Source organism: Monodon monoceros, unplaced genomic scaffold (genome assembly GCF_005190385.1).
Source record: "Monodon monoceros isolate NGI ecotype Baffin Bay Population unplaced genomic scaffold, NGI_Narwhal_1 Super_Scaffold_4, whole genome shotgun sequence".
Taxonomy (NCBI): domain Eukaryota; kingdom Metazoa; phylum Chordata; class Mammalia; order Artiodactyla; family Monodontidae; genus Monodon; species Monodon monoceros.
The window spans coordinates 34,917,967-34,945,381 of NW_021703781.1; the positions used below are offsets into that span (position 1 = coordinate 34,917,967).

The 27,415-nt window shown below is 50.9% G+C and overlaps 1 protein-coding gene across 3 annotated transcripts; it reads right to left on the reverse strand.

Annotated features, from left to right (window-relative positions):
• Positions 1-10,111: 10,111 nt before the first annotated feature.
• LOC114908897 (annexin A8) lies at positions 10,112-26,505 on the reverse strand. Of its 3 annotated transcripts, XM_029245635.1 has the most exons (12): positions 26,428-26,505; positions 21,843-21,933; positions 20,707-20,801; positions 19,265-19,378; positions 16,824-16,914; positions 15,971-16,050; positions 15,470-15,529; positions 14,815-14,908; positions 14,496-14,591; positions 12,564-12,622; positions 11,264-11,386; positions 10,112-10,331 (listed from the first exon to the last, which is right to left on the reverse strand). In XM_029245635.1, the coding sequence occupies exons 1-12, from the start codon at positions 26,446-26,448 to the stop codon at positions 10,272-10,274; spliced, it is 984 nt and encodes a 327-aa protein (XP_029101468.1). In that variant the 5' UTR covers positions 26,449-26,505; the 3' UTR covers positions 10,112-10,271. The 3 variants fall into 3 exon arrangements, with proteins under 3 accessions (XP_029101468.1, XP_029101469.1, XP_029101470.1); XM_029245636.1 differs by lacking the exons at positions 15,971-16,050; positions 16,824-16,914 and having other exon boundaries at positions 10,272-10,331; XM_029245637.1 differs by lacking the exons at positions 20,707-20,801; positions 21,843-21,933 and having other exon boundaries at positions 10,272-10,331; positions 26,428-26,448.
• Positions 26,506-27,415: the final 910 nt, after the last annotated feature.

Consider the following 27,415-nt stretch of genomic DNA (forward strand, 5'->3'; position numbering starts at 1 on the left):
GGGAATGAGGTATTCATAGGGGCTTGGAAAAGCTGTGGCATATTCCTGGAATTCTAGAAGGCTGCATGCATGTGCTGTGTTGTACACTTGCCCAAGACCTGCATAGGGCTTAACCTCCAACTGACCTTGAGGCACAGAGAAAGCAGGAAGTAAAGACGGAGACAGAGTTGTAAGTGCAAGACTTGTATACTGAAAACCATAAAACACCATTAAAAGAAATTAAAGAAGACATAAATAAATAGAAAGACTGCCTATGTTCATGGATTTGGATGGGTTAATATTGTTAAGATGGCAATACTTCCCAGCTGGTCTACAGATTTAATGCAATCCCAATAAAAATCTCACCTGCCTTTTTCTCAGAAATTTGCAAGCTAATGCTAAAATTCATATGGGAATGCAAGGGACCCAGAATAGCCAATATAATCTTGAAACAGAAAAACAATGTTGCACACCTGCTTTTGCTAATTTCAAAATTTACTACAAAGCTATAATAATCAAGACAGTGTGGCACTGGAAATGGAATAGAATGAGGATCCAGAAACAAAACCCTCACATATATGGTTAATTGATTTTTGCCAAGACAATTCAATGGGGAAACAAAATCTTCAATAAATAATGCTGGGACAACTGGATGTCCATATGCAAAAGAATTAAATTGGACCATTACTTCACACTATATACAAAAATTAACTCAAAATGGATCAAAATTCTAAATGTAAGAGCTATTAGAAGAAATTATAGGAGTAAATTTTCATGGCCTTGAACTTGGCAAAGGATTCTTACATATGACACCCAATGAAAGAGCAAGAAAACAAAAGCTAAGTAGACTGGATATCATCGAAATTAAAAACTTTTGCTTTTCAAAGGACCTTATCAAGAAAGTCAAAAGATAATCCACAGAATAGGAGACAATATTTGCAAATCATAAATATGATAAGGGACTTGCATATAGAATATATAAACAATTTTACAACTCAACAGGAAATGACAAATAACCTAATGAAAACATGGGCAGAGGATCTGAATAAACATTTTTCTAAAGAAGATATACACATGGCCAAAAAGCACATGAAAAAATGTTCAACATCATTAGTCAGTAGGTAAATGCAAATCAAAACCACAATAAGATACCACCATACACTCGCTAGGATGGCTTTAATAAAAGAGACAGATAATAATAAGTGTTTATGATGATGTGGAGAAACTGGAAATCTTATACATTGTTGGTGGGAATATAAAATGGTTCAGTCATTTTGGAAAACAGTTTGGCAGTTCCTCAAAAAGTGAAATGAAGAATTACCATATGACCAAGTAATTCCACTCCTAGGTATATATTCAAGAATTTGAAAATATATGCCCTCACAAAATCTCTTGTCGGTATATTCATGACAGTATTACTCATAATAGCCAGAAAGTAGAAACAATCCAAATGTCCATCAACTGATGAAGGGATAAACAAATGTGATATTCCATTCTGGTAGTGGGAGAGAGAATTAACCAGGGAAACATGGCTAATTCACTAAACTCACTAAAAGGGAGAAAGGACATTGGCTGACAATTCATACGAAAACAAGTACAAAGGGCTTTTTATATGCAAAAAGCATCGCGTGTTCAAAACCACTTGTTGTAGGAAGACAAATTAAAATGTCAATTTATTACTTTACTTACCAGATTAGCAATGATCAAATTTTGAAAATTTACTGTGTTAGTGCGAGGGTTAGGAAACTGGTACTTTGCTTCTTTATTGATGAGAATGTCAGTTTGGGAGCAATTTGGCAAAATTTATCTCAGTTACCATTCCACATGCGCTTTGATCCATGCACTATATTTTAGGAGTCTATCCTATGACTGTACTGTATGAAGTCATACGAGGATGTTTATTGCAGCATATTTTCAATAACAAACAACCCCAAACATCCTAAATGTCCATTGAGCAGTGACTTGCATTTATCATATTACCCAACAACTGCATTCCTAGAAATTTATTAGAGAAATTAAAATTTAAGTCCCCACACAAACTGCATTCAAATGTTCATAGCAGCTTTATTCATAATATTTCTATTGATGACTAATTCACATACAATGAAATGCACAAATCATAAGTTTTACAATTCATTATGTTTGGCAAATGCATGCACTCCTATAATCCACTCTTTATAAGATTTAGAACATTGCTAACATCCCAGAAAGTTCCTTTGTTCCCCTTCCAGTTAATCTCTGCTACATCACAGCATCCCCAAATCCCAGGGCAATTAGTAGTCTGATTTCTTTCATCGTATATTAGTTTTCAACCATAATTCAAAAAGAGTTATGTGCTAAAATGTTCATTGCAGCTCTATTTACGATAGCCAGGACATGGAAGCAACCTAAGTGCCCGTTGACAGATGAACAGATAAAGAAGATGTGGCATCTAGATACACTGGAATATTACTCAGCCATAAAAAGAAATGAAATTGAGTTATTTGTGGTGAGGTGGATGGACCTAGAGTCTGTCATACAAAGTGAAGTAAGTCAGAAAGAGAAAAACAAATACCGTATGCTAACACATACATATGGAATCTAAAAAAAAAAAAAAAAAAGATTCTGAAGAACATAGGAGCAGGACAGGAATAAAGATGCTGATGTAGAGAATGGACTTGAGGACCTGGGGAGGGGGAAGGGGAAGCTGGGACGAAGTGAGAGAGTGGCATGGACTAATATATACTACCAAATGTAAAATAGCTAGCTAGTGGGAAGTAGCCGCATAGCATAGGGAGATCCGCTCAGTGCTTTGTGACCACCTAGAGGGGTGGGATAGGGAGAGTGGGAGGCAGACGCAAGAGGGAGGAGAAATGGGGATATATGTATACGTATAGCTGATTCACTTTGTTGTACAGCATCGTTTTGCATCGTTTACTTTCTCACTAGCAAAATAGATGAGCCTACTTGAAATTTTTGATGATTATGCAGTTTTTATGTGAGTATTGGCTATATTCCTTTGTGAAGTGTTTTCTCAAGACTTTTGCCCATTTTTAAATTGGGCTTTTTATTATTGAATTGTAGAAATTCTTTCTTTTTCTCCAGCGTTATCAAGATATAATTGACCTATAACATTGTGTAAGTTGGAAGTATACAATTATGTGTTGTAAAATGCTTATCACCATAGCATTAGTTAACACCTGTATCACATCACATAATTACCGTTTGTTTTGTTTTGAGAACATTTAAGATCTACTATCTTATCAGCTTTCAAGCATATAATACAGCATTAAAACCACAATCACTCTGCTGTACATTAGATCTCCAGAGCTTATTCATCTTATGACTGGAAGTCTGTACTCTTTGACTAAGAGTTGTACGAATTCTTAAATATTCTGGCATCAAGTGCCTTGTTTGGTATGTTTTGTGAATACTTTCTCCCAGTCTAACTGGGAGATGGATGATTTTTTTAAAAAAATTATTTATTTTATTTATTTAATTTTGGCTGTGTTGGGTCTTCGTTGCTGCGTGCGGGCTTTCTCTAGTTGCCGCGAGCGTGGGCTACTCTTCGTTGCGGTGCGCAGGCTTCTCCTTGTGGTGGCTTCTCTTGTTGGGGAGCATGGGCTCTAGGCGCGTGGGCTTCAGTAGTTGTGGCTTGCGGGCCCTAGAGCGCAGGCTCAGTAGTTGTGGCACACGGGCTTAGTTTCTCCGCAGCATGTGGGATCTTCCTGGACTAGGGATCAAACCCATGTCTCCTGCATTGACAGGTGGATTCTTAACCACTGCGCCACCAGGGAAGTCCTCTATTCATTTTTCTACTGGCAAAGTTTAAAATTTTGGTGAGGTTCAATTTATCAATGTTTTTCCATTGTAGTTACTGCTTTCTCTGTCTTGTCTAAGAAATATTTTCTTATTGTAAGGTGGTGAAGATATTCTGTCTATTTGAGAAGCTTTTAAGTTTATTTCTATGATTTATCTCTAATTTTTCTTTTACCAGATGCACATTACATTTAATATTTAAAAAGTAACTAATTAAAGAAAAATATGTAGGAGTCAGTAGCCTTGAAGTCCAAGGTGTATCTTTATTGTGTCCAGCCAGGTGGCCTTGGGCATTTGCCTCCCCAGGGAACAAAGTGGGCTAAGGAGGTGAGTGCAACAGTGACCCACTGAGGGTCAGTGCAGGTAAGTTTTTTTTTTTTTTTAACATCTTTATTGGAGTATAATTGCTTTACAATGGTGTGTTAGTTTCTGCTGTATAACAAAGTGAATCAGTTATACATATACATATATACCCATATCCCCTCCCTCTTGCGTCTCCCTCCCACCCTAACTATCCCCCCCACCCCGTGGTCACAAAGCACCGAGCTGATCTCCCTGCGCTATGTGGCTGCTTCCCACTAGCTATCTATTTTACGTTTGGTAGTGTATATATGTCCATGCCACTGTCTCACTTCGTCCCAGCTTACCCTTCGCCCTCCCTGTGTCCTCAAGTCCATTCTCTACGTCTGCGTCTTTATTCCTGTCCTGCTCCTAGGATCTTCATAACCAAGTGTTTTTGAAATCTAATTGGAGAAGCTTACTGCTCCGCAGTGAGGACACTCCAGAAAGCTGATATATAAGAAAACGTGGAATTCCCCGTACCCAGTGCTGACGAGGGCCAGGGATCCCCCTCCACAGCGCCTCAGCCCTCTCTTCCTGGGCAGTGGGTGTCCACTCCTTTCTGCTAATTCGAGTCTAGGCCAGCTTGGGGCTTCCTGCTGTACCCATGCAAGGCTGGGCTCTGCCTGCTTGTGCGAGGGTGCTGTGCTCTCTGGGGGCAGAGGAGGCTTTACAGTTCACATACGGTCACACAGGGAGCTGGGGAGGAACGCAGAGCAGTGACTTCACCTAAGGTGTGGAAATGTCTGCCCCTGCTGGTGTGTTCCTTCAGAACACAGATCTAGGAATGGGAACAGAGGAATAAAGGCAGCCTAGGAAGGGGAGGAGGGGCTGAAACGAAAGACAACATGGGGCAATGGGCCCCGGTCAGACTGGCACAGGGAGACCCAGGGAACACGGCAGAGTCTGGCGTTTGTGGTGAGTCGGTTCACCCTAGGTTAATCAGTGAGGGCCTATATTGCAACAGGCCAGGGGCAGAGCTTAGATGACTGACTTCTGTTTCAATTAGGATCAATTTATGACAGGGTGGGATGGAGGTGAGGGAGGGGAAACTTATCTGTGAGGAGCTGCAAACAGCAGACACAGGGGCAGTGGGATAGGGCAGTCATGACTCACCCATGGCTAACCTGGTCACTCTGGCAGCAAGGCATTCTGGGAGTAAAAGAAATACTGAGTTCTGGAGAGGAAGGCTTGGCTGTAAAGCTGTGGTCCTGTGTCAGAGCTGACTGGCCCAGACAGAGTGAGGCAAGCGTGTCCAGTCAAGACTGAGTGTCAGGCACCCCCAGGTTTTGGGTCTGGGAGACGCTGGTGGGAGTCTAGCTCCAGAGCACATCACAGAGGTGGTGTAAACCCTAATCTCCAAGCTGGTAGCCCCAGAATTCCATCACGGCACAGCCCCAGGGCCAGGCCCAGAGCCAGGAGCAGGCTGGCAGGGGAACAAAGGTATCCCAGGCCACCGGGGTATCAGACAGGTCCACTTCAGCCCAATCCCATGAGGGAACTTGGACGCCTACTCAGGGCCATGGAAGTCCCCAGAACCTCACACTCAGGCTCAGGGCTCACAGAGCTATTTCAGAATTTATGGGCTGATGGTGAGAGCTTTGGAAATCAACATCCACTCCTCACGACAGGGACAGAGATGCAGTGGCCTGAGGCTACATCACAACTACATAGAAAGATTTCACTTCCCAGGATCAGGACAGAGAGTGTCGAAGCTCAGCTTCCCCCTTGGGAATTATCTCCAGGACCACAAAGCACTAGGCAGGAAGGGTGGTGGGAGTTGCTGTCGGTAGCGGCAATAGCTCCGGCTCTGGGCTCCCCTCCTCCAGACTCACGCAGGCACACTCACCTTTGTAGCGCTGCCGGAAATCTTACTAAGTTCCATCCCAGGTGCCCCTTGCCTGAGCCCTGAAAGGCTCCGGTTGCCCTGGAAGTAGTTTGAGCTTCTCAGCCTGATACCTCCCTGACTTGGCTGCTGACATTTTTATCTTTTGACTTTCCCACCATTCCTGCAGTCTGATGGAGACCAGACTTCTTGGATGTTTGCATTCCTCCCTCTGCCTAGAATGTTCTTCCCTGTCCTGTCTAACTGATAAGCACAGAGTCATCCTTTGAGACCCTGCTCAAGCATCGCCTTCTTTATGAAGACATACCTGGCCAGCTCCAACCTGGTTGCAGTTAGAATGCTTGGCCGTAGTAACAGACAACGTAAGGTGTTGACCACAAATCTATTCCTCCTTTTGCTTCTTACCAAAGTATGCTGATTTTGTCCAAGTAGTCAACCCTCAGCAAAATGACCCCTTGCTCAAGGAGAAAGTAGAAAGAGGCCAGGCCCAGCATGCTAGCCCTGTCCCCCTGGTGGCAAGAAGCCAATACTGGTGGGCGTGTGCTCGGTTCTGGCCACTGCCCGAGTGCCCCGTGGGATGGTGGTCAGGTGTGACGAGCTCTTACAAGGGGGCTCAATCAGGGATTGATTCTGCTGGGCTTGTTTGTCACTGCAGTGTCAGAAACTGAAACAGGGCCCAGGGCCAAGTAGGTGCCAAAAGAGTTGCAAGAAGCTGCCTTCCCTGTTAGATCCTTTTCAGGACTGTTTTCATTGGGTTGGCTGAGCAGGCATCCCTCCTCGGGGGAGTTCACAAGGCCCAGAGTGTCTTCTCAGAATCATAGATGATGAAGGACTGGCTCAGGCTCGATGGCTTCTGTCCTCCCAAAGTCCATGCTCTTGTTTGTTGTCGTTTGTTCAAAAATATTCACGGAATGCTGGCTATGTACCAGCCACTGCATGTTCACAAATGAACAAAACCAAGTTCCTGCCCTCAAGGGGCTTTTTGGAAGGAGACACATAAACAGATAATTATCCTCTGATGTCATAAGGGCAGTGATTCTGTGCAATAGAGAGACTTCTTGGTTGCTAACAAGAACATTCTCTCTGGATAGTATAAGCAGAAAAGGAATTTATGAAAGGTCATTTGATAGCTCACAGAATCCAGTACCCAATGAAAACGATGTCTCAATCACGTAGTAGGACAAACTCTGAACTCAGTTGACTAGAGCAGCTTCTGCCCTACCCCACCAGGCATTGCAATGGAAGAAAATGAATCCAGTTTCAGAGAATGGGAAACCTTGGATCTGAGGATATCGAGGAAGTCCATGAATATATAATGTATTATAGAGAGTTAGAAAATAAAACAACATTTTTCGTTATAGAACCACGAGCAGGGCACACATACTCTCTCATTTTCCTTCTTTGCTGAAATCAAACTGACCAGACCTCCAATTGCAAAAGTATTGTACTTTAGGAAAGGGTCTGTTTTCATCAGAAGTACCCCAATGCTTATTCCAGCAAAAACGATTTGGAGGTAGAGGACACTCTCAGTGTCCTGGCCAGGGTCCTTTGCCAGTCGGTGCCCCTTTCCCCCACCAGTGGCCACAAGAGTCAGCTAATAACACCTAGCTGGCCCCTTCTCTGGAGAATGCCCTCAGCTAGACAGGAGCCATCTCACAGGGCGGGCACATGACCCCCCAAGCTGCTCTAGCTGTGACCCTGGGTGGAGAGAGCATCTTTCCAACCTGAGGAGACCTGCTGCTTCCACCCTGTGGGGATGGGGGGAGATCCACTGGGAGTGACAATGAACTGCACGGTTCTGCTAAACAGATTGATTTCCTTGCTGGGCACATAGTTGGACATCACCACGTTTCCTAGGCTGTCTCCTTGGCTGTAGCTTTCTTGAGGTTCCTGTTTGGACATGTCAAGCCAGTTTTGGGGTGGGTCACAAGGGAATCTTTTGCCCAGAGAACCAGCATTCCAAAGGATTGCAGGGTGGAGGGATCTTCTAAGTCCTTTCTGAAGGGCTTTGGCTGAAAGTGACTCAGTGACTCAGCACTGGAAGAAAGTCCAGGGGGGGACTTGAACAAAAAAAGAAAAAAGAATCATTACCACCCGAGAGCCTCGCCCGAGGCCTGACAGACAGCCCCGAAACCCAGGAGTAAGGATGAGGCCTGGCCCTGCAGGGGTCCCTTAGACCCTGCTCCAGCCCTACAGACAGCAGCCATGCACATGGGGCAGTTGTGCTGCATGAGTTGTTCAATATTTTAAACTACTTGTTCAGAGTTTAAGAGAATGGCCACCAAATTCTTTGACATTTGTCCCATTGACAGATGGGGACCGTGTTTCCTTCCCTTGAAGCTGGGCTGGATTGTGATGACTTTGACCAATAGGGCATGACGGAAGTGATCTGTGTGAGGTTTTGTCACAGAAGGAAATGCATCCCTGAGCTGCCACATAAGGGCTTCCACTACCCTGGGCCCCAACCCTGGTGAGGTCACATGTAGGAGTGTTAGGGGACAGTCCCAGCTGAGCCCAGCCTTCCAGCCGTCTCACCAGCACCCAGCATGTGAGTGAAGAAGCCTCCAGATGATTCCAGCATCTGCCCTAGAGTTCTCTTGACATTTGGGTCTTCCTGACAGAGTCTCCAGACTTGCTGGAGCAGAGACAAGTTATCCGCACTGGGCAACAGGTCTGAATTCCTGACCTACAGAACCCAGGAGCATCATAAAATGATGGTTTTCTACCACTACCTTTGAGGTGGTTTGAAAGCAGCAATTGCAGCAGGCTTTCCACCCCTGCAGGTAAAGGTAAGGAATCTGAGGCTCAGACACACAGACACACACACACACACGAAGCGATTAGGTCAGAGTCGCAAGAGCCAGTGCAGCGCAGAGCCAGAATCTACCTCTCCTCTGTGTGAGCTCAAAGCCCCACTGATCTGCCTCACTCTTTGCTCCCAGGTATTTCCTCCCCAAAGCTGCATATTAACCTGCCCTTTAATAAAGCATCATTGTTATGTGGTGACCTGCATGGGGAAAGCCTGGTCCTGCCCTAGAGACCCCTGGCAGGAGCTGTGATGAGATGCTTGTAAATGAATTGAAGTCCCGCCGATGTGGCGTGACATCTGGACCTGACAAGGACATGTATAAACATATTGTCTAGCCCTGAAAACAAACACACGATTCTCAGGGTTGCACTCTATAAAAGTTTCTAGTTTGCAAACTAGAAAATGTTTGGAGGAGTTGGCCCCAAACCGGGCTTTAAGAGGGACAGTTGAAGGGACTGGGGACATTTAGCTTTGACAGAAGAAGTCTTGGCAGAATATGTGGGCTGTCTTCAGAGATCAGAAATGTTGTTAATGGGAAAGGATAAGCTTTGTAGCCCTAGATGGCATAGTCTGGAGAGTAGACTCTATGGGGTAGAATTTGGCTCATCAAAGCGGTCCTACTTTGGTCACCTCTAAAAATCCAAAGACACTTACGTTCCAGTGTACAAATCTTTATTGTTCTGAAAAGCACAACACAGGTATCTCAGCTTCTCCTGCAACCAGTTCCTATTGCCATTTGGTGAGGATTAGAGATTCTCCAGGCTTGCATCATGGGAGGAAGGAGCACTAATTTGATCAAGGACTAGAGAAGCCCAAGCCTCTTAGAACACAGTGTCCTTGTGTCGGGCCATTAATTTTCAGCTTTCTCTGTTGGTAGGATGATGAGAGAATTTTTCTTCTACTTATAGCCTAGTATTTTAAAATGAAGCTGGTGAATGAATGTTGGTGATAGCCCACTTGGCCTGGATATATGTGTTCCTTTCTCAGCTGCCCACAAGCATGTGCTCAGAAACAAACAGGCTCTCACGGCCTTCTCTGGTTGCCTGAAAGAGAGGCATATCAGCTGAGACACTTATTAAAATTCCATATTGTCTGGTCTATTCTCTGCAGATCTCAGATTAGTAGATGGGAGTGGGCTGAGAGCCTAGGGGACTCTGTGATCAGTCAGGTTTGGGAAGCTCCTGGGTAGGGAGAAAGAAATCATCACGAGCCCCTGTCGACCCCTTCATGCTGAGGTATTTGTCAGATCAGATATATGCTAAGGTTGGCAATGTGCTCACACCTGAAAATGACTTGGGAAGACAGTGGAAGTAGGAGCCCCAGGCTGATCCTTACTTCTGGGTCAGGGAAACTGGCTGGAAAGCACTGGAAGCTGGGAGATAGAGGATTGAAAGCTGTGCTGTGGTTCCCCCAACCCCCATCCCCATCCATGGCCAAGGTTGAGCAAGCAGGACCCAGCGGCTCCACCTTCTTGGCCTTTGCTCTTGTCCTTCTGAGCCTTCAGGGGTCACTGCCCACCAGGTTCAGCAGGGCATTCTTGTAGTCGCTGCTTGTGTCTTCCTGAGGACAGGAGGAACGTGAGAATTAGAAGGGGGGTTGGTTTGTGACATTGGCTTGACTTGGAGTCACCTCCATCAGGAGCAGCTGCTCTTATTACTAGGAGCTGTGCTTCTCTGGGGGAGACCTGGCACACCCCTCTACAGGTTCCTATGCCACAGGCCCCTCACTGTCACCCGTCTTTCTTTGTTTTCCATTTCAGGCTGTTTCTATTGCCACCCCCAATCCCCTACCACCTACCGCCCCATTCTGAAACATCTTAAAGCAGAAGTGTCTTTTTAGCATATTGTAAGCTATGTGTGTCTTGGAAAGTGTAGTGAACAATGGACACTTGTAGAATAACTAGAGGCTTGACTTAATAGCCAATGAAGACTTAGGGATATATTTCTCATGACTTGACTTCTGTTATTGAAGCCGTCAAGGCCTCATTTGGTATTAATGGCCAGAAGAGCTATTTCTCTTGAAGTTATAGCAGTGTGATAATCACTGTGTTTTCTCAGCTCTAGAACGTTCACTAATTGGAATCAGGTTAGGCAGCCCACTGGAGCTCATATGATTTATGTCCTTAAATTTTTGCTGTCAGGACTACCTGTATCTGTATTTGAATGCTACGCTTCGACTCCGACTAAACTATGTACCCTCACTGACTCTTCAGATATGGTTCCTTCTGCAAGGATTCGGTGTGTCATTTTCAAAGGGGCAACCATAACTCAAATGCAAAGCTAACTTTCTGGGTGAAACGTACAGGGGCCTCCACTAGCTACACCGACCTCCTTGCTGATCCCTGTACATAGCACACAGCAATGAATGCAAGAGTGTGATACCCACTGAGGAGGGACGGACACGTGTGACTTATGACATTGGTCACAGCCTTCAGGGTCCCCAGTAAGGTCTCTGTTTAAAACTGCTGTTAGAAATGGGAACTCATGGCTCACCATGATCATGCTGCTGAGGGTCTTGCCGTACATCTCCTTGAACCGACACTTGATGAGATTTAAGTCAATCTCACTCCTCGAAACGATGTTTCTTATCAGGGTCCCATCGTGAGTTCCAGCTCCCTGGATAAGACACAGCAGTCAACCATCACTTCTTGCCTTCCTGGTCCATCTCTGTGATAATGGACAAATCTATGTTGGGTTCAGGGGGCTTTCGTAGGGGATGGAGGTACAGGAATGAGCCTCCGCTTTAGCAGTGAAGCACTGAGAGGGATGCGCTGAGGGATGCGCTAAGGGATCCCTTGATCTCTTCTCACTCACTGCTCGTTTGTCTCTTATTAGACGCCAAATGCCCCAGATGGCAGTGTGTGTTTGATTTGCTACATCAGATTCTAGACTGCTCCAGGAATAAGGCCTCTTCCTAGGGTAGCAACATCATGAAATCAGCTTAACTGGCCAATTCACATGCAGGACCCTCCTACTCACTTTCATCCTTGATCACTCTCATGTCAGAGGGAGCCACGTGACCAAGGGAATCCCATGCCCTCTCTCATTTCCTGGCCAGATGTAGCCAGAGAGCTTGGGGTTCTTGCTTCAGGTGATGTTAGCAACCATCAATCAGTGAAGGTGGGCTGACTTTAATCTCCAGGAATTATTTTCACTATCTATCTTCCATTGTGGTTCCAGATACCAGAGCCTCCCCTGATATGAATGTCTTGAACATCTGAGTGGCCAGTGCCGCCTTTTGGACAACAGGCAAACCCAGACGGGCACCCTGGCACACGCAGCGTTGTTGAACTGCTGTGTGTGGCAATCTCCCTCTTAAACATGCCCGTTCAAAGGATGCCTTGACCTCCTGGCAATCCTGACCTGTGCTTTGTCAAGGAGGCCACGTGGGCAATGATGCATAAATAAAATCATGAATAAAAAAGACAATTGCACTGGCTTGGACTCAAATCAACACTTTGCCACCTACTAGCTGTGTGACCTTGACCACAAGCCTTGGTTTCACCCCCTCTGGGAGGGCAGATTACTACATAAGTTTCACAGGATTGTGGTGAAAGTTCATTACCATGAACACCTGTTGAATGCACCTACTCAAATTCAGCCTTCAGGAGCTGTGGCTTCCCTTCCCTAGCTTGGTTTGCCCTTTGAGAACTAAAACCATTCTGGTCCACAAGAGGCTGGGATAAGAGGAGACCCAAGTGTCGAAGACTTGGGTGGTGGCTCTGAGCTCCTTGGCTTTGCAGCTGTGCCGTGTAGGACTGAAGGTCAGGCGCCCAGAAGACAGAACAGTTACCTTCATGGCATAGTAGATGCGCTCTGCAAAGTAGCTGTGGAGGTTCCGGGTGCATTTCACTGGCAAACAGGAAAGTTCTGTTAGCAACCAGAGGTTGTAGGCGACATTGTATACATGTTTATTTATTTATGTCTTGCTTTGGGTCTTAAGGGTTAGTGTTGTGCAAGTCTTGGCCTATTTATCTGTGCTCTGCCTAGTCCTAAAATGAGAGGCTTTGTGTCAGGAGTGGTGGGGCAGGGAAGGAAGCCCAGGGCACTGGGCACAGGTGCAAAGGCCGAGAGTAGGCAGACAAAAGGGCGAGGTGTGAATCGCACTGGGACCCACAAGGCTGGTCTGGCTCATCAGAGCACAGCTCCACCAAGGGAGTCCCTGGGCTCTTACATTCCAGACACAGCTTCACCAAGAATCTAGCCACACAGCTCCATGGAGGAGCCACCGTTGTGGTGACCACTGGCCTCTGAGTACCTGCTTTACATGTCACCTCTCAGAGGGCCCCTGCAGATTGAATTCTCCTGTGACAGATGGGTTTTGGACCCAGAGCGAGAAAGCACCCAGGGCATCTGGCCCTATCCTCGCTTTCATGGATGCTGTTTCAGAGACTTGGTGTCTGGGTGGGGAGGTTGGTGTTTTAATCCAAGGTGGCAGAAAGAGCGAGGGCTTTGAGGGGGGTAGGCATGAGTTTGAACCCTGCTTGATGGCACCAGGTGCCTAGTGACTTGATCTCCCTGCCTTGCACCATCCTCACGTGTGAAGTGAGTGATCAGTCTTCAAGGATAAACAAACAGGAAGTGCCCAGCACACCAGGGCCCGGCATAGCCTTGCTTTTCCCTGCCTGTAGATTTTATTCAGGAGTTGTTTAAATCGGATCCAGGGGCTGCCTTTGGAAGCTGAGACTGGAGCAGGAGGCATGCTTAGATGCTCCGACATAGATTGGATTTATCACAGCAGTCAAAGGCAGCTGGGAGAGTCAGATGCCCCAGTTTACCCCCGTGGACCAGGACACACTGTGCAGCTCCCCTGGCTGCTCGGCACCCAATGGGCACAGCCTGGTGTGGAGGTGACCTTGGCTCCATCATGGGAGGGAGGAGGGAAGTCCCTCTGCCCTGGGCCTCAGTTCTTCACTCTGCAATGACTCCGCTCCCTGTCAACTTTGGCTCTGGACCCCAGGATGTGCTCTGCAACCTGTCCTCCTACATGAATCTGACCTCATGCTTCGTGGAAGGTTCTCAGTGTTCCCCTAGTGTCAGACCACCGATCACTCAGTTTGGATTCCAACTACACATCATCATTTCTTCAATCAGCAACTGAGGCAGGGACCAAACCCCTGGCTAAAGTCCAGCTAGGTGACTTCTTCAGGGCTTCAGTCAGAACCGGAATGTTCCTTGTGCGGCTGCTGTGGGTGAGCCAGGCCCTGGGCCCCGCACAATCCTGCACGTGTGTGCACACACTCACACAACTCTCACGCACACACTCATGTGCACACACTCTCGCATGCACACACTCACACACTTAGACGTGCACATGCACGCACACTCACGCATGCACACACTCACACCCACTCGCGCCCGCACACACGCAGTCTCACTCGCACACACATGCAAGCACACACACTCACGCACACACGTGCACACACTCATGCACACGCACATACATGATGACACACTCATACGGCACTGGGCACTCTGTGGGCAGCACGGAGAACAATCTCTGGCACACTGAGGACACGAGGGTCTCCCCTAGTAGCTCCAGTGTCCTGGGTGAAGGGTACATGCTGAGAGTGGTGGCTGGTGTGGAGGTTGGCTTTGAAGGTGAACATAGGGACCCAGCACTTGCTATTGCACCCTGGGCCCTTCGCCCTTTGGTGCTGCCCCACTTCTGAGCCCCAGGGCCAGCGGACACACGTGAGCCCGAGCACGGAGCTCCGTCTCTCACCCACTGTGAGCATGGCCTCCTCCAGTGAGCCGTGGGTCTCACTCTTGATGCTGTCCTCAATGCTCTTGCTGGCGATTCTCTCATAGTCCTCAAACACTGTGGAGAGACGCCTTCTCTCAGGGGACACGCGCATCTCAGCGTGACGCCCCCCAGCATCTCAAACAGGAGACTGCACATCAGTGCACCACCCCTGGCCTCCACTTGGCTGCTGGGGAAAGGGTCCGGGGCCCCTTGGCTCTTTCCCCAGCTCCACGATTTGACAAGGCCGCGCACTGGGCATGTGGTGTGAAGGGAGAGGACCTCCCTGCCTCCCCGGTACCTCTCATCAGGTGTGTGGCACTGCGCCTGCACAGGATGCTGATGAATTTCATCTCATCAGCCCCACAGATCTTCTCCCCCGCCGCGTAGAGATCCTGGCATTGGGACGCCCACGACAACCAGTGAAGGCGGGCAAGGGGGGTGAAGAACAGCCCCCCATCCACCCTGCCAGGTTGGCATTCTCCTCTGCTCGATCATCTTTTTGACTGGGAGCCTGCTATCCCCGTGGTTAAATTCTCTTCTCGATACCGGGCTGCTCTAGGAACTGTCCCGCCTCCCCTCTGGGGCTTTGCTCTGCCTCTGGGCACCTTCAAGAGCTCTGCCGGCAGACAGACCTATAGAGAGCTGAATGCACACATCTGGGCCTCGGAGGCCCAGCATCCCTGGGTTCGTAGGCTGTTCCTGCCCGGGCAGAGCTTCAGTGAACCCCACCCAAATCAATCTCCTTCCTCCCCTCCACCCTCACTTCCCTTTGCAGACACCAGAGGGTAAAGGCCTGCAGAGAGCTGAGCCAGGGCCCAGCCTAGCACCAGAGAAAACCCCCGTGGGCAGAGGGGCTGGGTGAGGCTTTTAGGCTTCAGCACCCCGGAGTCTAGATGGCAGAGGGTGGGGTTCAGGGTGGCCTGCAGGGCAGAGCTGCTGAGGGGTAGCCTTACCTGTGCATCTTGCAGGGCCAGTCCTGGGTCCACGAAGCCACACAAGTCATCTCTGCTGCCCTAGGAACAGAAGAGGCGACTCTGTAAGGCAGGCTGGCTGAGCAGAGCAGCCGGGACAGAGGGGACAGCCAGGTAGGAAGGCAGGCAGTTATCCTCTCCAGGCCTTGGCCTCTCATCCGTAAAGGGAGAGTCATAAGGAATGTCCCGTAAGGAGCTGCGGGACTCAGTGAGCAAAAGTGAGCCACGTGCCTGGCATGGGGCCTGGTGGGAGGGACCTGCTCAGTGACGGGCCCTCTCCTACTTTCTGGAGAGGTTCAGGGGCTCTGCCATGAGGACACTCCGAGCCCGCTGGGATGTACCCAGTGAGCCCAGGCCCCAGTGGCTGTACCACACCCTTGCCCCCCACCCCACTCCAGTAGCTTTGCCCAGGAGCCACTCTCTGAGGGGGGATCTGTGGGGATCCCCGAGACAAGGGGCTCCCAGGAGGCTGGGCTGTGATACCTGCAGGAGGCACACCAGGATCCTCTCCAGGTAGCCGCTGGTGTCTGCTTGGATGTCTTCCTCCAGGCTGGACCAATAGTCTGCAGGGGATCAGGACCATGAGGCTCAGACCTGCTTCCCTCCTCCTCACCCCATTTCTCACCCTTTTCCTGACTAAAGCCTTCCAGGAGAGGTGAGTCCTTGGCACAGGGAGAGTTTGCTCTGTCCAGGTGTCTGAGTGGCAGAGGCTCCCTGCTGGTGGTTGTTCAGACCTAGGAAGCAACATGGGTTGCCAGCCAAGCTCAAAGCACAAAGATGGGCCAGGCCAGAGAGCCAGGGGCTGCTGATTGAGCCTTATTTCATCATGTGGTTCGGCAATGCCAGGAACTTCCGGTGGACTCCCCACCAGGCAGATATTGTGGAGGATGGGCTTTGCCTCGCAGCCCACGAGAGCTGGCTAGGGCTCCACACCCGCCACTGCAACGGGGCCCTGCATGGTCCCCAGGGTCAGCCTGTGCCTGGCCAGGAAGGTGTCAGCCCCGCCCACTGCTGACACAGCCAACGGCCCGCAGTGCTGCCACACTGTCAAGGGGCAGAGAACTTAATGGGTGCATGCCCTCCCCCGCAGCAGCCCATGCGCTTAGGGAGCTCAGAGACGGATCCCGACTCATATCCAATCTCACTGTCAGACACGGGATTTGGCACACAGAAGGTGCTCAGCATCTGTGTGTGGAAAAGCCCAGAAAGAATCCTTTCCAGTGTGGCCCTGTACACGGCTTGTCTCTTATTTGCCGCTAGGCTGCCAAAGCTCATGGTCATTCCCAAGCTAGCCTTTAACTCAGGGCCACATCCTCCCTCTTAGCAGGCCCCTTACCCTCCTCATATGCCTTCATTATCTCCTGCAGCTCTTTCTTGGTCCGAGAAGCCAGGATTTCGATGATGACGCCTTCTCTGGTTCCTAAGCCCTGTGGATAAGAACCTCTGCCTGCTGGAGAGCTCTGTCCACACCCTCCTGCTCTGTCCGCACCCTCCTGCTCTGTCCACACCCTCCTGCTCTGTCCACACCCTCCTGCTCTGTCCGCACTCTCTTTTGTCAAGAGGCAAAAGGAAGGGTCCTAGGACGAACCAGTTAGCGCTCTGCTGGGGGACCTCTGCTGGAGGATGTTACTGGGGGAGATCACGTGCATTTGTCTCCAGTGGCGGATACTTGTGGGCAAGTGATGTGATGGGAGAGCTGTGTCTCAGCTCAGCCCTCTATAGCTGGGTGGTCCCAAACAGGTCACTCCACCTCCCTGAGCCTGAGGGTCCTCATCAGGACACAGGGATAATAAGCCACCCCCACCCCGAAGGTGGAGATAATAGATGTAAAATGCATGGCATGTCCACACAGTAAGTGCCCTTTCAATTTTTCTTTTTTTTCCTGCACTGTGCAGCATGTGGGATCTTAGTTCCCCAACCAGGGATCGAACCCGTGCCCCCTGAATTGGGAGCATGGAGTCTTAACCACTGGACCACCAAGGAAGTCCCTTTTCAAATTTTTTTTTTTTTTTGGAGTAAGTACCCTTTCTTTCTTTTTTTAAATTAAATTAAATTAAATTTTTTTATATAGCAGGTTGGTATTAGTTATAAGTGCCCTTTTTTTTTTCTTTTTTTTCTTTTTCTTGCGGTACGCGGGCCTCTCACTGTTGTGGCCTCTCCCGTTGCGGAGCACAGGCTCCAGACGCGCAGGCTCAGAGGCCATGGCTCACAGGCCTAGCCGCTCCGCGGCATGTGAGATCTTCCCGGACCGGGGCACGAACCCGTGTCCCCTGCATCGGCAGGCGGACTCTCAACCGCTGCGCCACCAGGGAAGCCCTATAAGTGCCCTTTCAATGGAGATGATTATTATTACTTGGTCCTGACTCCTTCTTAATCATCTTCGAATGCAAAAGGAGCAGTGGGAAGTAACGGGAAATTGGGGGACCAGGCACGAGACAGCAGAGGCTGGTTCCTAATTCCTGCACACCTGGTCTAGCAATGTCCTGAGAAGGACGCATTTTGGCTCCATCAAGGCCAGATGATGGCGGAGGCCAGTCTGTGTTTGGTGGCAGTCTGAGTGATAGGGACAGAGTAAAGGGACAAAGAAAGTGATTAAATAGTTAATCCCACTAGGGCATTGTCAGTAGAGAAGAAAAGTATGGGAGACCCCTGTCAGTTAATGATCACTCAAGAGACCAGGTTTGCTTAACCACAAAACCAAGCAGGCTTGCTTAGCAACAAAACCGTGCAACAGAAGCATGGCCCCCAAACAATAAAACAATGGTGGAACGAGACCCACATCCTGCCCAGTGAACTCAGTAAGTTAATGATTCCTAGAACATGCTCCTCTGTGCACACTAAAAACAAAAATATAAGGAAAAGGTGATATTATACTGAAACCTGAGATGATTTACCATATTTTAGTATACGTCACATCCTTTTTGCTCATTTCCATTGCACCACGACAGTCCCGGTTTGACCATGAAACAAGAAACAAGGGACAAGAAAACTCCCCTGCCTGACATGGAGGAGGGAACTGATGACAGAAGCGTGGAGTCTACTCAAGAACGAGGAAGAAGGTGGTCTTCTCCCCCTCCCCACTCTTCCTTTGATTATGAAACAGTAGGGCTTCCCTGGTGGCGCAGTGGGTTAAGAGTCTGCCTGCCAGTGCAGGGGACGTGGGTTCGAGCCCTGGTCCGGGAAGATCCCACATGCTGCGGAGCAACTAAGCCCGTGAGCCACACCTACTGAGCCTGCATGCCACAACTAATGAAGCCCACGTGCCTGGAGCCCGTGCTCTGCAGCAAGAGAAGCCACTGCAATGAGAAGCCCGTGCACCACAACGAAGAGTAGCCCCCGCTCGCCACAACTAGAGAAAGCCCATGTGCAGCAACGAAGACCCAATGCAGCCAAAAATAAATAAAAACAAAAAAAACAAACAAAAAAACCTGTAGCCCACTAAGTTCTTGGGGTAGCACCCTCTTGCCCACCTACTTGTAAGCCCCACAAGAGTCCTATTCTAATAAATCACTTCTTATCTATCACTTTGCCACTCACTGAATTCTTTCCGTGCTGAGATGGAAGAACCTACGCTCTACCGAGTCCCGAAACATGTTGTATGATTTCACGAGCAGCACGCTGCAAGCTCGCTGGGCTCGTTCCAAACAGTGACTCAAGGGGAGCTCAGAACTCCCTGTGCCAGGGTTTCTGGGGAAAGCAGTCCCGGGCATCGTTCCCCCACCCAGTCCTTGTAAGTGTTTCTGCCCCCCCCACCCCCCGTCCCACTTGCTTGGTTACCTTCATGGCGTCGTACAGCTCCTTGGCTTCGTATCTGTATGGAGTGTACATGAGGGCTATGATGAGCCTCTCGAACTTGGCGCTCAGCTCCGACTTCAGCGTCTCGATGAGGTCCTAAGGCAGGAGCAGGGAAGGGTGGTGCTCTGTGCCCTGTGTCCCCTGGAGTGCAGGCAGCGGGTGCTGGCTGGGCCCAGGGGCTCTGGCTGGATTTCCACGTGGGCTCTGCCACACGCTGGTGCTGGCTGGGGCTTCTTGGGCCAGCAACTCAGCCTCTCTAAGCATCCTTACCCTTTTCTGTGAAATAGAGACCTTGGTGCTCCTGCTTCATACCTTTGCTTAGGCGATTGGTGGAGAGATGTCGAAATCCCTCTTAGCGCAGCGCCGGGCACACCATGAGCCCGAAATACAAGTCTGTCATTAAGCTCATCAAGTCCCTGTCACTTAGCCCATAGACAATGAGTGAGTGAAATGAATTAAGGAATCTATCTCACGTGTGTCTCCTTCTAAGGGCACTTATATTCGCAAGAAACCACAAGGCCACACCCAGCTGATCTCCCCTCACAGCACAGCGAAGGACCAAGGGCCTTGTCAGACCTGGATTTAAACCCCAACCTTGTTGCTTATAGGCTCTGGGATCCTGGGCAACATCCTCCACGTCTCAGAACATGAGTTTCCTCTGACGTCGAATGCAGAGCATAATGCATCGTTGTGAAGGTTAAGAGAGAGAAATTATTTTTTAGGAGAGCACGTTGGTTTCTCCCATGGAGTGTTTGGGCTTCATCATTCATCTTCCTGGGTCAAGTGTCCACATTACCAATGTGTGCTAATGGAGGCTTCCGGCCACCACGGCTCTGTGTGCATTTATTCCTGTGTTTAGCTAGGATGCCGATGCCTCGCTCTGTCCTGGGGGCGGCGGGAGGAGGGACAAAGGGTCCAGGCGGCGTGCTCCCTGCCCTTGGATTTCGCCTGTGGCAGGAGGGAAGGGGCACGGGAAGAGCAGCTCCAACACGAGGAGACAGTCCTGCGGCACGGCACAGAGCAGAGCCCGGCCTGCATCTCTGGCGTGTGGGAAAGAGAAGGGCCTTCCAGTCTTGGGGAATAGGACAAGGAAAGCATAGAGGCAGGGAAACAGCTCAGGGATGGGGCCGTGGAGCAATTGTAAAGGAGCAAGTGAGAGAGAAGGTGGGAAAGGAGGTTGGGGCCAGACATCAGAAGGCTGGACCAAGCCAGGGCTGTGGGGAGCCATCAGTAAGATTTCAGAGTTAAATCTGATTTTCAGAGAAACAATGCATCATGTTTTTAGTGTATGTCCCAAATGCCCCATGTTGCCAGTGCGCTGGGCTCTAGACCAGCTGGACCTCATCCAGCAAGGCCCTGCCTGCAAGGCTGTCTCTGGCAGCAGTGGTGCCTACAGCCCCCCGACCACAAGTGCCCCCCTTTACCTTGCCAAACTGAACCATGAAGGACTTGGCGATCTGCTGCCTCTGTGCGTTGCTTCTCTGTGTGAGCACATCGATGATGGCCTGCTCGTTGGTCCCTGCGGGGGGCACAGTATGAGCACCCTCATTGCCCCTGGGGGACTGAAGAGGGCTGGGGAGGAGGGAAGGTAGCTGCTTGGTGGCCAAGCAGTGGGGACGCACCACCTGGAAACTCCCAAACCTGATGATTTTCGTGGTGTACACAAGACAGAAAACCCATCTGTCCCCCCCATCCACACAATGTTGGGGTGCAGCCAAGCCCAGCCTCACAGCGATAGAATCTGAGGCCCCTCTGGTTATCTGATCTGCTCTGGACATCAGCTGGAAACTCCGGAGCTCAGGCAGCGGGACCTCCTGCCCTGACCTCCCTTGTGCTGGTGGCCATGGGGGAGGATGGGGACAGAGGGTCCAGAAAACTGGATCTGAGTCCTGGCCCAGCAGCTGGGTGAGTAGAAGCCTCACCTCCCCAAGCGTCCACATTTTTCTTTGGGAAGTGGAGATAATAATAAAGATTTCACAGGGAGCAGAAGACGGAACATGATTTCTCAGCTTGTCTGGGAATGGCAGTTTTTGTTAATGTCCCAATTCACCAGTCAGAGCCAGTTAGAGGGTAAATCCTGCCTGCGTGACAGCATGAGGGCTGTCTGGGCCGGGTTATCCAAACCCCAGCGGGCCTCCGCCAGCCCTTTCCTGCTCACACACAGGAAAGCAGGCGCTGGAGACAGGACGGTCAGCTCTGCACAGCTCCCAACATAGTCCCATCCGAAATTCAGTGACACGCAGGGTTCAGAGCTCTCGGGGCCGTTTTATGAGGGAGAAAGCGCAGACTGAATGGGGGGAGGTCTCTTGCACAAGGACTCGCAGGAACACACAGCAGATGGCCTCCCCCTCCCCACCCCCATTACTCACAACTGCCCTCCCCCCTCTCCAGTCTTGGGAGTCTGTGTAGACCTGTTCTGGGGAAGGTGGGCCCTGTGTGATTCTCTGGGTGCCAGAGGATTATGGGGAGACGCTCATTCCCAGGGCTGTGAGCAGAGGGGTCTTGAGCAGAGTGGGCAGAGCACCAGAGAGTCACGGTGTTCTGGGTCAAGGCCACTCACCGATCCCCTTCATAGCTTTGTAGAGGGTCTCTGCGTCGGGGTCTGGGTTGAAGTGGGGACTGCTCTTCACCGAGACACCCTTCTGTTCAGTCTGCAAGAGAAGCCACGCCTGCTCAAAGCAGGAATGTGGGGACGGCAGCGCCCCTTGCAGCCAGCCCAGCAGGGTGAGCACCAGCTCGGCCCCTGCAGACCAGCGGCTGAGCCTCCATCCGTCCTGGCCCTGCCCAACCATCCAGGGTGAGGGGAGGCCCAGGAGAGGCTGCAGCTTCTGGACATGTTAGTTTCCATCAGGTCGTGCTGAGGAAGGGGCACCTTTGTCCACTTTGCACTAGGTTGCCATATGGTCCTCTCAGGTCAGGGCTGCAGAAGACCCACGTGCCTATTAGCCCCTTGGCCAAGGGGAGGCCTGTCCTGCCAGCTTGGCCCTCAGGCTGGAAGGAGGGGCCTCCTGAGGAGGACTGGGTCGGCGCCACCCGGCCACCCTAAGAGATGGAATCCCAGCTCTCAGCCCCAGTGCCAGCCCTGGGGAGCTGGGGCTTGAAGGCTCAGACGGTGTAGGGAAGGACCTCAAAGGTGGATGGCACTGTGGCCACTGCCAGAGCCTCCGTGCTGACTGTGGGGCAGCAAGAAGAGGCTCTAGAGACTGGACTCCAGCCTTTGGTGTTGGGAGCCTCATCTGTCTCCTGAGACTCCCATGGCCAGCTTCCCCGTGGGGACCACACCTCCACCCGCTCCTACACACCCAGCAGCCCTGTGCCACGCCTCCTCTGTAGCTCTGGGTCCTTAGATCCACAGTTGGCCATTTGTTTTCTCCTTGCTTGCACTTCCTGGGTTTTTGTGACGATCAATGGACTTTAAGGAAAAAAATAAAAACAACCAAAAAATTTGGAGAGATAGAGTTGGGGTAGGGGGCCTGGCCTGAAAAAAGATCAGCAGGGGTTTGGGGGGCCGCTGAAGAGGGAGAATCCTTCAGAGTCCAGTGATGGTTTTACTGTGGTGACAGGGCACAACAATGGAATCTCCTAGGAGATCTGCGAGGCCAGATGACCCAGGGGCTATTCACTCAGAGGCGTTAGCTGTGTAGAGAAGGGTACCCCCAGAGACAGTGGCCTGACTGTGAGGGATTGCTGGTTCCCCTTGGGGCTCTGTGGGACTGCCTTGTCTCCTGTGCAGAATGGCTGCAGAACGGCCCCTTGTTTTAACAGGCTGGCGCCAGCCAGAGCCACAAAACCTCTCCCATCCCCGCCCCGTCCTGGGGCGTGGGCTCTGAATCAGGCTGCATGTCTCCCAGGCAGTGCCATCTGAGGGCAGGCAGCAGGAAGGGACAACCCTGCTCAAAGCTACAAGGACAGCGATCAAGCAAGGAAAGGCTTAGTGGAGCTGAACACGCTGCCTCCCTACTCCTTCTATCCACCCCTCATCCACTCATCTACTCTTCCACCTACCCACCTACCAATAAACTCATCCATGCATCCATCCATCCAGGCAGCCAGCCATCCAGCCATCCAGTCAGCCAGTCAGCCATCCACCTATCCAATCACCATATCCATCATTTTTTCCTCCCTTTCTTCCTTCCTTCCTGACCCTGGTCAGATCCTGAAAATACAGAGCAGCTTCCCATCCATGGTATATCTGTAAGGATATTTCTTTTGAGTAAAAAGTCTTTCCCTATCCTTTGCTTGAATTTCAAATATCTGGTGACAGATTTTCCTACTTTATTTCTTAGCACCATGTTTCACAGAAGAAATTACGAGAAGTAATCCCCTGTGCAAATTTCATCCAGAGAGCCTTTGTGGTCCCAGATGTTGCCCAGCTGCATGCATGCATCTATTGCATCTCTTTTTTGTGGAGTCATGGGCAGCTGTGACTACTGTCAGTGATTTGAGCACCTCCTATGTGCCAGGCCTTGTGTGTTAGAGGCTTTAGGTGCTTTAGATGCAATGCTCTTCTTGCTGTCTCGGCCAGTCACACTAGGTAGCTATGAATGCCCCATTTTACAGCCTGGGCTCGGAGCGCCTGGTTACGCAAGGTGCGCAAGGTTACGCACCTAGTAAATGGTGGTGCTGGATTTAACCCACAGCCTGACTCAGAAGCTAAGCTCTGTCTGCCGCCCCCCTGCTCTCAATGACTCAACCTTTCCCAGACATTGAGTTTTCCCGGTACCCTTCGCTGAAGGAAACCTTGCCCACAGGGATGCAGGTCGTTTGTGAGCATGGGGTCATGTCAGATCTCAGTGCTAAGCTCTGGAGGCTACCCAGGAGGGGCTCTCCCCCGTCCCTTACCGCAGGCTGGCACTCAGGGGGCTGTGCAGCAGTGACCGACCAGGCCATGTGTGCCAGTCACCACGGAGTGGCCTATTCAGCGGGTCTGAGGTTGGGCTCCCGTGGCAATGTTTGTAACTAACGCCCTGGGGGTTGTGATTTCATTGCATTGGGGAGCCCCAGCCTTACCTCCCACGCTAAGGTGTTAGGGGGAAAAAAGACAAATTTCTGGGAATCAGACCCCTCCCTAGTGGGTGGTTCTATCTACCCACTCCCCACCCCATGTTGGAGGAGGGGTCTGCCTAGGCCCTTGCTGGGTCTTGCACAGAGCAGACTAGTCCAGACAGGAACGTTTTCACTGAAAAGGTGACTCAGCCTGGCTTGTGACTCTGTTACGTGTCTGTGAAGGTCTCAGGGGAGCTGCCACGCCTTTGCCTTCCCCCATCACAGGGCTGCCCCGGAGAACTTGGGAGGCAGAACTTCATTTCCACAAGAGAGGCACAGACAGGCCCCCCTCAAGCTGATCTTTCATGCCCCTTGGCTGCCCTTGCCTTGTGGGTGGCCGAACCCCATAGAGTTTGAGCTCTGGCGTCAGGTTGCTCAGAGTCTAACCCAGACTCCAACACTTCGTAGTGTGGCAACCTTGGGCACCGTCTTAGTCTCCTTGTGGCTCCGTTTCTTCACCTGTGGGTAAGGATATTGGCATCTATATTGTACCGCAGAGGTGTACAGAGGCTCAAGTGAGATATTGACAGAGGAAGGTCCAGGGCACAGTAGGTGCTCAAGGAATGTCATTGTTATCCTGTCAGGTTGTCATCCAGCCTCCCTGCAAGGAGGCTTCTGCCTGCCTGTCTGGGTGGGCCCCAAGGATGGGCCTTTGCCCCGTCCCACTGGGAGCAAGGCCCAAAGTCAGGCCACCTTGGGCAGCAGCTGACTTTGGAAAGTGCCCAGCACTGGACTCTCCCTGCCACGTCTGCCTCCTCAAAGCCTTGTTCCCCATCAGCCAGGATGAAGCTGGAGGCCTCCCTGGCCCTTGCCCTCTCCTGGCTGTTTCACTGGGGCCAGATGGCTGCCACACCTTGCCCCTGCTCTCCTCTCTGTCCCACCTGTCCAGGCCCAGCATGTCTGAATCTGAGGGCCCCTGGGTTGTGACGTTTGTGACAAAGAGATTTCCTGAATTAGGATAAGCCCGGGTCACCCACTAAGACTCACAGAGAGCCTGGGGGCAGGGACAGAGAGAGACCCCAGTTCACACTAGACCCCCACCTGCTAGCTGTGGGACTGTGCAAGTTACTAGATATGGCTGAGCCTTGGTTACCTCATCTGTGAAGTGGAAATAGCAGCCCTGATATCCCAGGGCTGCCTGGGGATGAAATGAAGGGAGGTGTGTGGAGCACACAGCGCTGTGTCTGCCCGGGGGACATCACCTGCTCCTTCTCTTCGTCCCCCTTTTGTGTTTTCAACTCCTTAGCATGAGACAACGTCGGACTCAAACCCAGATGAAACACTCCTGAGAATCTGTTCATTCACTGGACATGGGAGACTTGGGGGCAGGATGTGCTGTCCCCTTAACTCAGCCATCTGTCACTCTGTAAATTTCACTCATGGATTTCAAATGTGGAAGGCCCCTGCGGCCCAGGTCGTCCTCCCATCCCCTGCGGAGAAGACGTTGATGAGTCCTCTAACGTCAGCCCATTCAATCAGGTGACTCTCCGGCTCAAGGCCCTTCAATGGCTCCGCATTGCTCTCAGGGTGGAGCCCAAGCTCCTTAGCCTGCCATGCACAGCTCTGCAGCACCCGGCCCTGCCTGCTTCTTTAGGTGCATTTCCCCCGACCCTCTACCCTCCCATCCAGGACCCTCAAGCTTACTTCTCTTTAAAGCCAAGCTTCCCAGTCTTCTGAACCTTTGTACATACTGTTCCCTCTTTAAGGAAACATCTGCCTGATTCTCCCTAAACACACACATGTGCATACACTGCACACACACACACACACAAACACACATGCACACGCACACACATGGACATATGACTCAACCATGACTCCCCCTTGTTTCCAGCAGCCTGACCCCTCCCTTTGGGCTCCCCCAGCTCCTCAGCTTCCCCAGGTGCATTTCAAGTTTTCTTTATCTGCCCATCTCCCCTGTTCCCATCCTGGCCACCATGAATGCCTCTGGGACCGGGGCAGTATCTCCTTGTCTTCCTCCCCAGCGGGCAGCCCAGACCTGTGCCTGCCCTGGCAGGAAACAGAGGGTTGCCCGAGCTGACCTCTCTCTAGGCCAACACCACGAGGGAACCCTCCACCTCTGCTTGCTCTGCACTTACCCAGGCTTTCCACCAGGCCATCTGGTTTACCTCGGCGCGCCTTTTGTCAGGGAGATGAAGATGCACCGGTCAGGCCTCCCTCCACTCTGAGACTCTGCACACTTGGCCCTGCCGCATTCAGAAGAGCAGGCGGCTTGGGGTTGGGTGTGGTGGCACCAGCATGCAGGCCCCAGGCCCCACCCCGTACCACACCTGCACACACCCCCCCCACCCCCCCCCCCCCCCCCCCCCCCCCGTCCTGCCCCCGGGCTCTGGGCTCCTCCTGTGGCTCTCAGGCCCCACCCTGGCACCGGCCCAAATGCCCTCAGGCCACACCGCTGGCCGCCAAATGTCTGAGCTGTGGCTGTTACACAGACTGGGAATACTGAGCTCCAACCTGTGAAAACCCCGCTTAGCAAACACGGGTCTTCATTCGGTCTTTGCTAGACCTGATCTATAAAAAGGAGTCTATTTATTGCACGGCTTCTCCCCAGTGAACAATATAATGGGGAGCTCTGCAAAGGACATAAAATAATGGCAGCCTCCGCTGGTTGGGGCGTCTCTATGCCTAGATCCCTCTTTAATCACTCTGTGCACTCTATCCTCTTTAATCTTTGTCACAAAAGTTAAATGGAAACTCCAAGGTTTAGATAATTGGCATAAATCACACTTCTGGTGGGAAAAAGCCACGTGATCCACCAGGCCTCTTGGACTTGCCCGCTCTGCCACGGGCCCTGCAGGACACGCTGGCTGCCAAGGGAGAGAGGAACCTCTTGGAAAGAGGTTAATTTTTTCCTTTCTGGAGTTTGCCCTCCTTGGGGCCTCTGCCTAGAACATTCCTTAGCACCACTCTCCCCATGCCACCCCTTAACCTGCCCTTCACGGTAAAGACCTTGTCTCAGCGACTACCCGGTAACCCCTCCATCCTGGGGTTACTTCCTCAGGGCTTCCAGAACCCCCATTGCTCCTAGGGCCCCAGAGAAAAACAGTCCCACGCTGGTGTGACTTG

Coding starts and splice junctions, on each gene's coding strand:
- LOC114908897 (XM_029245635.1), bottom strand. CDS start 26,448: ATGGCCTGGTGGAAAGCCTGG. Junction 20,802..21,842: donor CAAAGCTATGAAGGGGATCG/GTGAGTGGCCTT, acceptor TGCCCCCCGCAG/GGACCAACGAGCAGGCCATC. Junction 16,051..16,823: donor AATGAAGGCATATGAGGAGG/GTAAGGGGCCTG, acceptor GATCCCCTGCAG/ACTATTGGTCCAGCCTGGAG.